This window comes from Pleuronectes platessa, chromosome 8 (genome assembly GCF_947347685.1).
Source record: "Pleuronectes platessa chromosome 8, fPlePla1.1, whole genome shotgun sequence".
Taxonomy (NCBI): Eukaryota; Metazoa; Chordata; class Actinopteri; order Pleuronectiformes; family Pleuronectidae; genus Pleuronectes; species Pleuronectes platessa.
Genome location: NC_070633.1, coordinates 21,208,730 through 21,224,194, shown reverse-complemented (window position 1 = coordinate 21,224,194; position 15,465 = coordinate 21,208,730). Strand labels below are relative to the sequence as shown.

Sequence of the window (15,465 nt, the reverse complement as noted above, 5' to 3'; positions counted from 1 at the left end):
TGCACTGGTCGTGTGCATTTTAAAAAGGCTACATAGAAGTAAATAAAATAAAAACCTGACACTAACAGAAATGCAGTTTTCATCCAAGACAATGAGATGCATTTAAAACAATGACGGATAAAAGAAACCCCCCGATTGAAACAGTTGTTTTAATCTGAAGCAATAAATCTAACAGACTCATACAAACATGGGCAAGTCCCATCAATCAGATGTATCCTCTTGTCTCGAGGTGATCCAGTCCCACTTTGACGCAAATAAGCCCCACACGGAGACTTAGAAGAAAAATAATTGTATATGTGTGTGATATGAGAGGGGTGGGGGGGGGGTGGTTTGTGCTTTTAATAGACATTTCTAAGGGGTTAAACAAAAGCCTAAAAAAGCAGCTGACTGTTCATTTTTGTGAACTATGTACAAACAAGTACAAAGAAACAACAGACGAGGAACTTAAATGTGTTGTAACAAAAGAAGTGCTCCTTCTCTTTCTTTTTTTTGGCACAGACTCTGCTTTGAATGTTGGGGCCTTGAACAACTTTGCAGCAGGGTCATAGATTTGACACGGATATTTCCCAATGGTCAAATCTCTAATCTTAATGTTTGTCCAATAGTCTCACATTTGACACTGGCTGAAGAAACAAGCGGCGAGTTACATTTTTGTATCCTTTCCCTCCAACACGTGGCTCTTTAGAGGTGTGTCAGCATTCGCTTGGGATATTGAGTGAACAAGAAGACCAAACAGTGACTTGGTAACAAAGAGCATAATGATTCAAACTATGGACAAAGGAGGATCTAAGTTTGAAAATAAATAGTTTCCCTCTCCGTTAAAAAAGAAAAAGAAAAAAAGAGCAAATGGAACATCATCTGTGTGTCTTCTTTGTCAGTCCACGGTCGCCCACCTCTCTCAGAGGCTCTGAGAAATACGGACAATATTCTCTTTTCAATGGGCATGCAGTCCACAGGATCACAAGACCCCTGACCAAAAAAAATCCTGTGGAGCGAGCAGTATCCATTCACTTGTCGGTCGCTAGGTTGAAGATGATAATGGTTAACGTCCACTGGAGCAGCCCGACTGGACCATCCATCTGCATCTCTTATTTTTCTCATGTCCCTTTTCTGTCGTTAAGCCACATAGTTGTACTGGTTGGAGTTCTCCTTGTCACGCTCCATATAGTCCCTGTCGATAAGAGACTCTATCCTCTTCTTCAAGTCAGCAGGCTGGAAGGGAAGATGACAGGGAAGAGGCGGAAGTTCACACATGAGGCACATGTCAACATTTTTGGGTTATTTTTATACATGTGAGAAAATAGAAAATAAAAAGAGGTTCTATGTTAGTCATCGCAATTCTCATGGAAACCTGCTACATTTAAGTCCATTTTGTACAAGCTAGGTCGGATTTTAAACACTGATGGAATGAAAAGATGCAATACAAAAGGAATTTGAAAAAACGTCAGATTAATTTCCCTTAGTTTAAGACAAAACTATATATATCTACATTTTGAATAATTGATTATTCGTTGCAAAACTACATATATAATTGTATTGTTCTGTCTGCTGAATATGAAATAGTTTGATAGAACTTTTAAACATTTGTCATATTTATGTTCTCAAATTGATTGTCCACCACAAAGCACTTTTTCCCCATAATAATATTATTTAACTCTTTTTTTTTTTAAATCCCACTTAGTACAAACTGTAGTTACAATCATTTTTAAAAACAGATTTGGGTTGAGTGCAGCCAGAGAACTTTATTTCCTTTCCTATCATCTCTCTACTATTGCTCTCTAATAAAAAGGCAAATATGCCAGAGAAAGATTCAGGGTTGTGTTTCTCACCTTGACGGGGAACTTGAGCTGGTTGTACACCTCTGACATCAAGAGATTATGGCTCAGAGTCTTCCTCATCTTCATGATCCGCACAATCGCAGCATCAATCTGATACTGACGATCCTGAAAGACCCTCTCTGTGGTGCTGGCTTGCTCCTCCACCTGAGATTAAACACACTCAAATTAAAATATATTCCCCAACACTGTGAGGATATTGAAATTGGGTATCTACAGTAAGATAACAGCTGTACCGTTTCTTTCATTTGGATCTGGTTTATTTTGATCCTGAAGAGCTTGTGTCTGAAGTCGTCGTTGCAGGAAAACTTGTCCCCGTCTTCTATGTCTTTGCTTTTGGGGACTTTGGTGAGGACTCGTGCTTTCCCACAAGCAAGTGACTGCAGTGTCCGGCGCAGTTCACTGTCCTCTGTAAACCAGCAGACACACATCAGTGGTTTTAAATAAAGAGAACTCGACAGCCCTTTTCTCATCGCTGTGCTGCTGACCAAACTTTGATGTAATGACACAAACCTATTCCTGTTGCTAGTTTGATCTCCTCCAGGGTGAACTCCTCTCCCTCATTAAACATCACTAGCACAAGAGTTTGGAAAAGTGAAACCTGCAACTCCTTCCTGCCCTTTTGTGAGAAAAGTCAAAGAGAACAATTAACATTCGTATCTACACACCGAGCGAGGAAACACAAAACTCTACACGACCTGATCGCAGAAATGAGTTCCCCACCTCTTTAAATTCAGCTTTTAAGACACAATGGCCTAGTGTTGATTGCCACTGCAGCTTCCTGCCGCTGTGTTTGCCCAGGTAGAAGGTCTTGAAGATCTCTTGCAGTCGCACCATCTGGACAGAGATAACAGAGGCGTAACGAAGCAACACTCGGTATATTAATTGCACGTCAGGTTATATAAACGGCATGTTACAAACATTTCAATATTTGCCCAGCAAACCTACCTCAGCAGGCAGGTGCACCTCCATTGGGACATAGGTGGGCCAGTAGCCCATCGTTAGGATGTTGACAGTCAACTCAATGTTGCCAGGAATGTTTTGGCACTGCATATTCTGCACAAACACAAAGGAAAGGCATGTGATATCAAACTAACAATTCTTTCTACGTTGTTCTTTGGATTTGCATAATGCGGACAACAGCAGGATGTTAAATGCAATGGGCTGCGTTTGGGTTGGGGAAAACCGGTTCAGGTTCCAGTGATACTGGAAGGCTGCTCTAAGTGATAGGTCCATGTGTGTGTGTGTGTGTGAAGGCTGTTTAGACATCAATACAGTGGTTTATAATGTCATAGGGATGAATTATACAGGTCTGAAAAGTTAATGAAGGATCATTCATTTTATCTTTCATCCTGGTGAATGTCAATCGTGCTGCTCCTGTCACAAAGTGATCTGTCAGGAATGAGCTCCGGGGAGTTCAACTGAAACAGCTGTAAGTAAGTTTATTTGTAGAGCACTTTCACAGAGAGGAGTCAAAGTGCTTTACAGGGCGGGAAAAAGTCAAAAGCAGGTTGCATAAGTTCAAACAAAAAAACAGAAAACACACATACAAGGAAACGATACAGAGTTAAGTGCATAAGAGACAGAGCTCATACACATGAATAACTAAAACTCCGGCTAACTGCTGGTGAAATGAGATATTAAAGAAGCGTATCATTGCTATATGTGGTATTTAATGTTATAGACACATCCCTGGTATGTTTGTATTTGCTCCACAGGCCTGAAAACTTACTGGAGGAGCAGTCCAGTTGAGATGTTATGCTAACCTAGCTTAGCTGCTAATTGTTACCTACGCCAACAACGCAGAGCTGCGACAACCAGACTGGTCGTGTTTAACACAAACAGCCACGTTTTAACCATATACTCGCTATTTATCTTATTCAAACCTCCATTTTATATCCAACCCACACATTACAAATAAACTGACAAGCTAGCTCTAACGTTTAAAGACTGCTGTGCCAAAATGTGTTGGCCAGGCAGCTAGCTTAGCCGTTAGCGTGCCGATTGGATAACACTTGTTTTGAAAGCTAAAGTTCGAGATGAAGGTTAAACATCAGGTTATCGGAATCGTGTCTGCTGCCTAATAATGTTGATAAAACACACCAGCGTCAAAAGAGTCAAATTAAACTCAAAGCCCAGTTCGCACTTTATAAATGTTTTATGGCTCCAGTAGGTAGCATTAGCAACGTTCCACAACGTAGGGGCTACAACCTCAAAAGCTCAATCACATGTCTTCACATTGGGTGTTTTGCATAATAGATTTAAGCAATGCAGCGAATATAAATCAAGCACTAACTGCTACGTTAATCGATTATTTCCATTGACAGAAAAACAGTTACAACCAATTTTGATATTAATTTCAAGTAAATATTGAAGCAAAAATACCTTAACCATTCTCCTAGTTCCGGCTTCGTCATTCTAAGAATTTTCCCCGTACAGTTCAGTTGACGAAACAAGACAATAATTAAGTGATTGATAAAGAACAATTATTAACAGATTATCAGATAATTCCATGAAATATTTTGTGGCAGACTTTATAGCATGTATTTGATTGACCAAAGGATTTCCATTGCCCATCTGAATGAGGAGGATGGACAGAAACATAGTCTCACTGTCATAATCATCAAGTATGTAATATTGTTTTAGTTATAGCTCACGTTTGTTGTGCTTACCTGTTTGAACTGAACCATTATGTCTTTCGAAAGCTCCATATCCTTGAACATCCCCTCCAGTTTGCTGGTGAACGCTGCTCCACACTCTGAGGAAATACCACAAATTCACCAGTTAATGTAGATCCAGAGATTCGTTCATTTTGTCATGTTGCTTCTCATTTCATGTGTTTGCTTATATTCAAAAGTGATAAATTAAACCAACCATGTTTGAGCTTTGACAACATTGATTTTTCAGCATCAACAGAAGCACTTTTCCCAACCAGTAACCTCTTGGCCAGATCCTTTTTGTAAAAGGCCTCGAACACATCTTTTCCTACAATGACAATACATCAATAAGTGAAAAAACATCCACAGAGTAAGTATAATAACAAGAGTGAAACAAATATGACGGTGAATATTACCGTAGATGAATCTAAAGATAATCATGATCTTATCCAGCATCTTCTCCAGCTCTTCGTCTGTTGCCTCTTTGTTTCCTGCTCGTAGCTTTGAATCCACGTGTTTGGCTGTAAACAGAAATTCATTCATCGATTGTGATATTTCTCAAAGATGATTGTTCTATCAGGATCATTATAATTTCATCATTTTAGTTACAAGCTAGTTACTGACCTATGAGCTCTGCTGGTTTATTTGGCCGTTTGTTGATGAATGTTTCGAACGCCTCCTTCATGGCGTTGACAAACTTCTCGTTCTTCATGAAGCAGATGTCGATGATGTGATCCACCTTGTCCTTGAAGTCGAGCAGCTCCTGCACCATGGTTTTGTCTTTTTCGGGATTGATTACGATTGTGCTTCCGAAAGCCTACATGTTGAATTTTAAGAAATTAGAGAAAAGAAAGTGTGAAATGACTCCTCATCAGCTCAGCACCTTCATTCTCAATTAGCCACAGTCTTTTATCACTGCTGATGCTGCCGTACCTTTATGTACTCTATCCAGTGTTGCAGCAGGACCTGAACTCCACCTCGCACCCGACTAAAGAGCTGATAGAGAAGCGACAGATCCTGAATTCTGTTCTCATCCAGCAGATGAGTCAGCCCTGGAAGTTTGCAACAATAGAAATAGGTCAGACCTCCAGCAGCTTTGACACTCTCAAATCCCAGTATGTGCTCCCAGTATGATATTTCAACATCTTCGACATTCAATGACCACTGCAATGTCACCCATGCATTTATTGTTGTGCACCTTTCTGCAGAGTTGCACTGAGATGTTCCCCCAGCAACTGCTTCTCCACAGTAGCAATGAGTGGTTTTCTGGGGAGGGAGGAAAAACTCATTCAGGTTACAAATGAAACTCTGTCGGACAGTGTTAGACTTCAAACTGAAAACTAAGGTCTAACACTCACTGCGTGCTCTGGTCCAGATATGTGATGACTCTGTCGGCCTCTTCCTCCAGGCGTTTGTTGACATGATGGAGATATTCTGGTACCTACGAAACAAAGGGGGGGAAGCAGGGGAGTTTCACAATGTCCACATATTGTGACCACATTCAGTATAATATTACAGGTCTTGAGTATTTCTTTATTGATTTGTTGTCTTGTTTATTGTCAAGCACTTTGGAACCAGTACATCTATATAGCATCAATCGAAATATAGCCAATCCATATAAGCTTAAATATTAATAATATTATTAATAATAGCATTAATCGAAGCTTCTCACTAAAATAGTTTAAAAATAAACCGAACATTATGAACTAATACATTTCCAAAAGGATGGAAGTTGTTTCTGTTGTTTTTATGCCTTTTAATTCCAGTGTAGCTAGACTGGAAATATCATAAATTTGTATCCAACTAACCTTTGACCTTTAAATGTCAGAAAAAAACTTAAATTTACATTACAATTACCCAGAGCCCAATATGAACAGTTAAGACCAACTTGGCTTGTTTTATTTGTCTACCAGCCTTAATCCAAAATAAATTAAGTTTACAAACAGTAACAACAAAGGAATGCTTCACATCATGTTTGACAGCCTGAAACTAGAAAATGGTTGGTGTGTTTGCGTGATTAGATTAATCATTTATTAGAATAGTTGTCTAAATTTGACCAAGTTGGGACTGAAATAAGTATTTTTTTTCCTGACCAGCTAAAACCAAACTGTTGCAGAGCATCAGAAACACATAAATCACCTCTCGCTCCTGCATCAGCCTCTGTCCCTCTGCAGAGTACAGGCGATTAGTTTCTTCCAAAAAGCGCTGCTCAAAGGAGTCTTGATAAATCTGTCAACGACAAAAAGAACATGTTTCTTTAAATCCATTATTCAACAGAAAACTGACACAGTACACAGGGGATCACCACCAACAACACAGCTGCCACTCACTTTTCTACTGGACAAAGAGGAAATCCAAGTGATCTAACAGATTCATTAACTAACGTCTGAATCCTAGTTGGGATAATAATGTGTCTGTCAGTTACCTGCAGGTCAGAGAGCATGCTCAGCAGGCTCCTCAGCAGACTCCGGTCTATCGCCTCTCCGTTTCGCTCCCTCTCAATGAGCCGCAGAATCCCGTCGATGGTTTTACTCTGGACCTTCAGATCACTGATGATGTAGAACCTGAACAGCTCCAGACCCATGTCCCTGTGGAGCACATGAGCCTGTTCAACACCCACTTTGACAGAAATCTGACTCCTACTATTACACAAGAATTGACACCAGGGATCCCTCACTCACTCACTCACTCACCAGATTGATGGCAGCATAGAGTTTTGTAAAACATAGGTGCGGTCCAAAAACAAAAATATACTCCTAATCATGATCTGTGAAACAATGACAAACGTTCAAAATAGGCAGGAAACACCACTGACATTCTTTCTTTTGACATCTTCTTGTTTAATTTAAAGGGGTACTCCACAGGTTTAACATATCAAGCTCAGTTTACATGTCACAGGGAGAAATGCTCTCGTTTAGGAGCTTTTAGAGAAAAAAAACTTAACTTATTTAACAGCCAGGCCGAGTTACAAACAGGAGCAGTCACCTCGGGTTTATACTCAGTCCCACTGTTTAATGTGTCGGGCAGATGTGGCTGGGATATTCCTAAATGCATCACAAACAGAACGTCATTGGCTCATCAACATCCAGCCTGGTGAAGTTGTCTATTCACCAGGCAGGGAGGAGCTAATGACCGACCCGACTGAGCATGTTCAAAAAAAGAGGAATAACTCGGCTCCTGCTACTTTTACTTTGACCGTTCCCTCATCGTGTCTCTCATAGTGTAACGCTAAATCTTTGGAATACCCCTTTAAACATGAAAACTAAGCCACAAAGAAAACTTCATGGAAAGTGACGTTATGTTAACTGACATTTAAAGGACACGGCTACGAACCACCACTCGACTTACTGAGGTTAAACAACTCACCATTTGTCTGCAGTGATCTTGCCAGCACTTGTCGATTTTCTTGAGGAACAGCACGCTGTCCAGGGAATCCGTGAGAGCGAGGTTAAGGCAAAAGATCTCGTGAATGTTCAACAGTTGACCAAAATAAGTAAACACCTGATGAGACTCAGTGACTGAGTGGGTAAAGGATATTCTCTGAACTGTTCGATCTGTGCCTTGATGTGGTCTTCACACACGGCCCTCAGCTGTTTGTAAAGCTTGGCAGAAATCTTATGGGAGCACAGGTTCTCCACCGCCTGAGAGGACAAGAAAATACGTCAGTGAAAGATACGAACACGATCCACAGACGAGGCGTGCTGCACAAATACCTGGTAGAGCTCCTCTAGGTTGTACTTGATTGAAGTGCTGTTCTGTATGGCCTCCACCGCCTCCTTCAGCTTCTGCCAGGTCTCCTGCGTGTAGTTCTCCGGCAACTTGGGTTTTTCTGAGAGAAACAACCAAACACAAAATGTTCAAGTGACGCTGTCGACTCCTGCAGGCCTCGAACATCTCACAGTGGACGTCCATGAACCTTTCACGCTGTGTCCCCAGTGTCAGTGGAGCTATTCTTAGATGCGTTTCTATTTGAAGTAGAAGAGGAGTGATGTTGACAAAAAGTCAGACTTTTGCATTTAGGGCGAATGTACAGGGAATGATTATTTTTAGTTATTTTTAACGCAAGATAATATGAATTTGTCAATAACATGCAGCCATTTCTTGCATTAGACCGCTCAGGCCATTTTGCAAAATCGGGGAGAATGCAACTGTGTTTTTAAGTATCAATTTTACTGGATTAGCCTAAACATGCTCTTTTGTATACTTTTTTTCCAACTTATAAATAGTTTAAGTCTGTATGTTGCACAGTATTATCGCCTGGATTTTTAGTAACTGTATATACCATGATTTAAAAGGAATTTTAATAGACATTTCAATGACAATTTTCTGCACATATTTTTTTTAAACTTTTTTCAAATTTAAATGTTATAATGACAAGCAAGGACAGAGAAGCATGTGTCATGGCCTCTTCCTTACTGCTTGTTCATTTATAATGAAAGTACTTAGTGACAGCTCATAATAGTTAGCTGCAGTGTAAGTCTATAAATGTTGTGAAAGTCCAAATAGTCCAAAAATGTATGTCACAGCATAGATACCAAACTGACTGATCAGAAATATGTGTAACCTAGTTAGATCTATATTTTTGGACATATTCATGACCTCGTGCGATATGCAATGATCAGAAACCTGTCAGGAAATCAATGGGAAGCTATTCTAATAATCAAATGATAGTTAACCACCGTAGACTGCTTGTGGGCAAAATCCCCTCGGACTGTGAGAAATTATAACATGCATCTGACTTCTAAATGATTGAGAAAATAACAGGCAATGAGTATAACTTAGTTGCAACCATATATCACAGGAGGGCTGGATGATAGGGTCAAAAAAATACAAAGATAAAAATGTCACATGAGCCTCTATCGATAATTTTGTTTTAAGCCTGATCTATGTCCCCGAGTGATGGCTGTGAATATAAATGATTCTTTATGAGCAGAGAATGACAAACCCCTTGAGAAACTGCTCATCGTTTCATTAATATACATTACACCTCCTCACTGTTTGCACAATTAGGCATAAGAAATATATCACTGAGCCTTTGTTATATTGGTAAGGATGAAAATCATATTGCACAAAATTTTGGAATTGTTGTATTGCCCGGCCCTATTTCTAAGTTCCACTGGGGATTGATCCACTCCTCTAGGTTCTCCAAATCAATCATATTTAGAAATCAACCTTTAAAAGGTTACCACCAACCAACTATCATGTCCAATATCCAGATTTGACACTTGTGGTGGGAGATAGTTTCACTTGTAAACAGTTGTTTGGGGGACTGAGTCCCATCATCCACAGTGGATCTGCTACCTTTGAAGTTCTTGATGACTAGTTTCTTGGCAGCACCGGGTTTACTGTTGGAGAAGGTGCCGGAGCCGGTGCTTTTGGTCAGTCCGTTCGCGTGGTGCCCCGCTCCACCCGGCAGGAACCCGGCTTTGCTTTTGTTATTGGAGCATGAAGCGGCGGCGGCGGCAGCAGCAGCAGCCTCCTCAGCCATTTTCACATCCAGTCCAATGAAATCCACTGAATCCTCAAACCTCAACTTCTTCTGGATGTGCAGCGCGGTGGGAGAGCAGCAGGCGGATGAGGAGGAATTCAGGGTCTTCGGAGGAGAAGGGGAGATGGAGTCCGCAGCCTCCTCCCTCTCGGAGCCGTTTATTTTCCTCTTCTTCGGGGATGTGATGTTGCCGCTGTCCGCCCTGACACCGGCGGCCGCGGGTCTTGCCTCCTGGGTTGGCGGTGGTGGGGGATCAGGGGAAGATAAACCTGTTGGAAACATGAAAAAACGGGAATTCTGATTCTTAGCAGCCAGTCTTCTTGGATCCGAAACTTCCAGGCTCGCCGGAGGGAGGAAGAGGAGCTCGGGGTCCGGGAGCGTGAAAGCACCGCAGCCCGGGGACGGTTGACTCGTGAGCCTGGATGAGACGAGACAGGAAAGTCCTCAGCTCCACTTGGAGCTAGCTCCGTCTCTTTCTTGTTATTGCTTGCAGCAGAAGAAAGATGGTCGGCTACTGCTTCCTCTTCTCGCCTCTGTGCTCTCGCCGCGTTGTGGACTCGTTCAGTGGGAGCGCTTTCAGCTCGAGCGGCCGTTTAACTCTTATTCTTCTTGTTGACACATTAAGCGAAGCCACCGCAGACAGATACCCGCAGATTACTGTGAAACACCCGCAAGTAAACACGAGGAGAGAGGGCTCATTAGAAGCTGCTCTGTGACCTCACCGGAAGTACTTTGTACAAAAGTACTTTTTGCTCAAGCATGTTTTTTTTTTAACCGACCGCTGTGCTGTACCTGCTCTGGACACTAGATGGCGCTACAACAACGTTTTGCTGACTGTGAATTTACCATCGCGCTAAACATAATAATAACAGTAATAGCAACATTTACAAATTGTAATTGTTTAACACATTTAACAGGGATCAAAAACACTTAACATAACTTTTAAAATACACACAAACAATTAAAAGTTAATAAAATATATAATACACAAACACACGTCAATGTTACACAGTTTTTTTATTTTGATTAATTCTATTTTGTAAACTGTAGTATATTGTCACTTTGTATATATACATTCATACATTTATTATATACGTATAACTATATAGTAAATGTGATATAACTATTAACTTATGTGATATAGTATATTTAGTGAAATTATACAAATGTAAATATATATCTAGTGTACTTTACCCGAGTATGTGTCTCGACAAATACCGTTTACATCTGCCGTTGAAGGTGTATATTATGTACATATTCTCTGTATTTCTATTTAAAAAAAATGGCATACTTATTCTATTTTATACTTTCACAATTTCTCTTGTCTAAGTCATTTGACTATGTACCGCTAAAAAAAAAGGATTTCCCCGGTTAGCTTATTAAAATACTTAACTATCAGTTTGTGTCATAGTCGAGAATTTAATAACAACAATACACCTCACAATCACAAAAGCAACTAAAATACCTTTGAATATGTTTGAGCTTTGTGACGTATTTTTTAATTTTTCTATATCTATAAGTACACATTTTATTTAATGTTTATTATTCTACTTCTAACTTTACCCTTGGCTGTACGTTCCCAAATAAAGTTACGTAAAAAAATTATAAAAATAAAATTGTAAATTGAAACGTTAACATTGCCTAAGAGGCTGTGCAATGTGAATTATAATCGACTTTAATTTTCTGTTTTACTTTATCATCAGGACCTGAATGTTTGGATCTGCCGTGTCAAGCCACAAACTGTCGTAAAATGACGCAAGCGTCAGAGAGTTGCTGGCCCGTGTCCGTTGAACAGGCGTGGATCTGCTGTAGCGCTTCTGAGTGGAGGACGTTCACTTTCTGTGTTTACCTGGGTTTATCGCGTTCAGTCTGACACAGTTCGCGCGGACCAGCTTTTTCACCTTTGAGGGAAACGGCCACGCTGAAGAACGAGGATGTTTAAAAAGTACGTTGTTGATTATTTCCACCTTTATAGCGTTAGCTAGCCGCAGCTAGGTGGCTAATGCTAACTGATCAGAAGTCGTGTTTTAGCCTGATTTAGATTTTGACTGAAGTCGATCAGACAGGTGGACATGAATAGTCATATTTGGTGAAATCCTCTGTTGTTGTATTTGATGTGAAGCAGATAAGAAACTGAATGTTTATGTGTCATTCAGCAACGACTTGTATCATATAATCAGAATTATGTCGTATCATCCAAAGACAACAGGAAACAAACATAAACCTTAGTACACCAGCGGAGTTTCACGTAGCTCCTTAAATTCATGATCACTGACTGAAACTCCTCGTCACTTCCTGTAAGAAGCTACTCGTTACATTACAGTGGTAGTGAAGAATTTAGAGCTTTTACCCAAAGAGAAGTATCACAGCCATAGTTTGAAACATCCCTCAAGTTCAAGTTTTGTATTCAACTCTGTAATAGCTCTATCAGCAAATTCACTTTTTTTGCAGTAAAAAGTCTTCAATCATGGAGCCTCATTTGTCCCAAAGGATGCTGTTTTAGTGTATACGTTGTTATCTCGTACTATTCTTAAGTATTATAGGTATTATAATATTTTCCCCAAATCACCTAAGAGCTTTGCTGATGCGCTAATATGCATCAATGCACAAAAATACTGCAAGCTTATCAACTTTTATTTAATGTAAAATCCAAAATGATCAGTTGCTGTAGTCGTCACTTGAATTCAGTGGAATGCCAAAATAATCTTTATAGATAAAAAGAGTAAACCCCCAACCTCCTCAGTGTTTTCAGGTGTTGATATTGGCTTTAAACATCCTCATTTGAATTATTTCAACATTGTATTTAATACACTGTTGAATCATTGTGAAATGATTATGCTTCTGATCTATGTATTTGGTTTGGCAATGTATGTTGACTTATATTACACCATACAGAGCTTGATCAGTTTTCCTCTTTTAAAAAAATCAGGATTCCAAAATATAGAATTGTTTCTCCAAAATCCGCAATACAACAAAATTCGCCGGGCAAAGTCATCTTTTTGTAAAAGTCAATTTTTCTGCAGCTCTCACCTGCATCTCACGCATGTCATGGCCGTTACCTCACATGTCTTGTCCTTTTGTTTCAGATTTGATGAGAAGGAGAATGTGTCGAACTGCATCCAGCTGAAAACGTCAGTGATTAAAGATATCAAAAAGCAGCTGTTGAACCTGTTTCCTGATATCGAGTCATGGCTCAATCACATAATGCCCAAAAAGGACCCAGTGAAAATAGTGAGATGGTACGACTTATCGTTTTTCTCATCTGTGTTTCATACGGGATATCTTTTTAATTTTTTTGACAGTGAGTGATGTAGATTTCTTTATTTTTTTCTCTTCCAGCCATGAGCACATTGAAATCCTGACAGTGAATGGAGAGCTGCTTTTCTTCAGACAGAGAGATGGACCATTCTATCCGACCCTCAGACTGTTGCATAAATGTAAATTCTTCAAATGCCAGCTTGTTAACTGTTTACATTATAATATTCTCCCACTTATCACTAACTCCTTTTTCATTTCATAGATCCCTTCATTCTCCCTCACCAGCAAGTAGACAAAGGAGCCATTAAATTTGTCTTAAGTGGTGCCAACATCATGTGCCCTGGGTTGACGTCACCAGGCGCGCAGCTCTACCCTTCTGAAGCCACGACAGTAGTTGTATCCTTTGGTACATGATGCTGCAAATCATGGGCAAAGCCTGAACTCCAATAGGGCAACTACTCAGTAACCCCTCAAACCCTTTACACCATGTACCACTTCAGAAAATATTAGGCTCTCCATGTACTAAAGATATGACCAACGTTAAAATACAGTAGTGTAGGCCTAACCTATTCAAGATGAAGGTTTATTCCTTATAAGAAACAAATGATTTAATGTTGACTGTCAGCCACAGCCACGCTGGACAAAGGTGTGGAGCTGGCACTTATACACTTTCACACACCGGTGTATAGATGTAAACTTGGCTCTGTCAAATCTCGCTCCGCCTCCTCCAACTTAACTCTAGTCTGGAAATCACGTTTGTCCCAAGTTAAATCCATCGTCATGAGTGGTTGATTAAATAAAATAATCGTGAAGCTTATTAATGATCCCGGAGCCTGAGGGAAAAGAAACAGCGTGCACACAGAGAAACACACAGCCTCTTCTGCTGTACCACTAGAGGGAGCCTGCGTACCACTGTTGGTACATGCACTCTTTCCCCTTTCACTCTTACACACTCGCATTCACTCTGATCGGTTCCTTTCACATTGGTACAATATTAAAATGTGTGACCACGTTTGCATTGACTCGATACTGTGACAACCAACTAAATTTAAAGTTTTTCTTTAACGAGTGGACGCAGGCCATAATGGCTGAGGGTAAGCAACATGCACTTTGTGTTGGCGTTATGAAGATGTCTGCAGAAAGCATGTAAGACTTAAGTATTTAATATTTACTCAATATTTACTTTGCTGCTATTGTGATACACAATCTGAATCTGTGTTTTTATCCATATTTGTAGAGAAAAAGTCAACAAGGGAATCGGAATTGAGAACGTTCACTATCTGAATGATGGACTGTGGCACATGAAGACGTATAAATGATGACATCGACACACACAAGCCCTCCCTCCCTCCCCTCCCCTGGACACCATGACGCTCTTGACAGTGGGGCATGAGCTGCCAGTCAACTGTTTACACCTTTGGACTTAGCCGTGTAACCTGCTGGAGGCTCTGAATCAAATCGCCACTATGCACAAATAAGAGAAAGATCTTCTTTTTTTTGCATTGGATCCAATTAAAGATGCTCATGTTACTGTGTTGCCTGTGATTTTCAATTCCGACTCTAGCAATACACAGGACAAGTCTACTATTTTATTTACATTATTTACATTGCCAACATGAGAGCGTTTGTTATGGAATTGGCGATGGAATTCTTTTTTTGTTAGACTGGTTATTCTGCTCTTTCGTCAAGTTACACAATGACTGACAGCTTAAAGCGGCTGATCTGCTCTTTTAACTCATTCGCCAATTAATAAGAAACATTCACTACTGGAGGGAAATACAATTGTCCAAATACAAAACCTAAAATAATGTTAAAGTTGTTTTGATTTATCTTTGTTAGTTTTAGAGCAGTTGTAGCTTGTTAAACTGCTGTTTTATTCTAGACATGTTTATAATATTTACTCCTTCAACCGTTTATATCAATGAGGGTTATGTAAATGATCCCTCAGTCAGTAGTTATTAACCGTTGACGTAATTAAACATCCAAATTTGAATACGGCCTCAATAAAACCTGCGATTAAAACACTTCCATAGAGTAAGTGTGAGGAAATAACCAGTGGTGGAAGAAGAACTCAAGATACTTGAATCTAAAAGTACTCTTATCACATAAAATATTAGTACTGCATACAAATTCAAGTCTCAAATATAAAAGTATTCATGGTGTGCTGTATTATTTGATACCATCACTTTGTTGATGGGAAACCAAGTAGAAATACTTATTACATCAT

The 15,465-nt window shown here is 39.9% G+C and overlaps 2 protein-coding genes across 3 annotated transcripts; one reads left to right on the top strand and one right to left on the bottom strand.

Moving 5' to 3' along the window:
• Positions 1–133: 133 nt before the first annotated feature.
• Positions 134–10,715, bottom strand: cul4b (cullin 4B). Of its 2 annotated transcripts, XM_053428504.1 has the most exons (21): positions 9,794–10,715; positions 8,206–8,321; positions 8,030–8,133; positions 7,859–7,928; positions 7,186–7,259; positions 6,918–7,080; positions 6,632–6,721; positions 5,851–5,933; positions 5,691–5,758; positions 5,426–5,544; positions 5,117–5,309; positions 4,909–5,013; positions 4,710–4,820; positions 4,508–4,593; positions 4,221–4,253; positions 2,784–2,891; positions 2,559–2,672; positions 2,349–2,454; positions 2,072–2,244; positions 1,830–1,982; positions 134–1,212 (listed from the first exon to the last, which is right to left on the bottom strand). In XM_053428504.1, the coding sequence occupies exons 1-21, from the start codon at positions 10,260–10,262 to the stop codon at positions 1,117–1,119; spliced, it is 2,634 nt and encodes an 877-aa protein (XP_053284479.1). In that variant the 5' UTR covers positions 10,263–10,715; the 3' UTR covers positions 134–1,116. The 2 variants fall into 2 exon arrangements, with proteins under 2 accessions (XP_053284479.1, XP_053284481.1); XM_053428506.1 differs by lacking the exon at positions 4,221–4,253.
• Positions 10,716–11,727: 1,012 nt separating this feature from the next.
• On the top strand, positions 11,728–15,046 carry mcts1 (MCTS1 re-initiation and release factor). The gene is made up of 6 exons (XM_053428513.1): positions 11,728–11,925; positions 13,067–13,219; positions 13,320–13,417; positions 13,501–13,634; positions 14,317–14,384; positions 14,476–15,046. The coding sequence occupies exons 1-6, from the start codon at positions 11,915–11,917 to the stop codon at positions 14,555–14,557; spliced, it is 546 nt and encodes a 181-aa protein (XP_053284488.1). The 5' UTR covers positions 11,728–11,914; the 3' UTR covers positions 14,558–15,046.
• Positions 15,047–15,465: the final 419 nt, after the last annotated feature.

Excerpts from the sequence above, each read along its gene's own strand:
- cul4b (XM_053428504.1), bottom strand. The coding sequence starts at position 10,262 with ATGTTTCCAACAGGTTTATCTTCCCCTGATCCCCCACCACCGCCAACC. Across the intron at positions 7,929-8,029 it reads CAGATCGAACAGTTCAGAGA|GGATTCCCTGGACAGCGTGC; the intron begins ATATCCTTTACC and ends CCTCGCTCTCAC. Across the intron at positions 4,821-4,908 it reads TATCTTTAGATTCATCTACG|GAAAAGATGTGTTCGAGGCC; the intron begins GTAATATTCACC and ends TTGTCATTGTAG.
- mcts1 (XM_053428513.1), top strand. Across the intron at positions 13,220-13,319 it reads CCAGTGAAAATAGTGAGATG|CCATGAGCACATTGAAATCC; the intron begins GTACGACTTATC and ends TTTCTCTTCCAG. Across the intron at positions 13,635-14,316 it reads CTGAAGCCACGACAGTAGTT|GCCATAATGGCTGAGGGTAA; the intron begins GTATCCTTTGGT and ends GAGTGGACGCAG.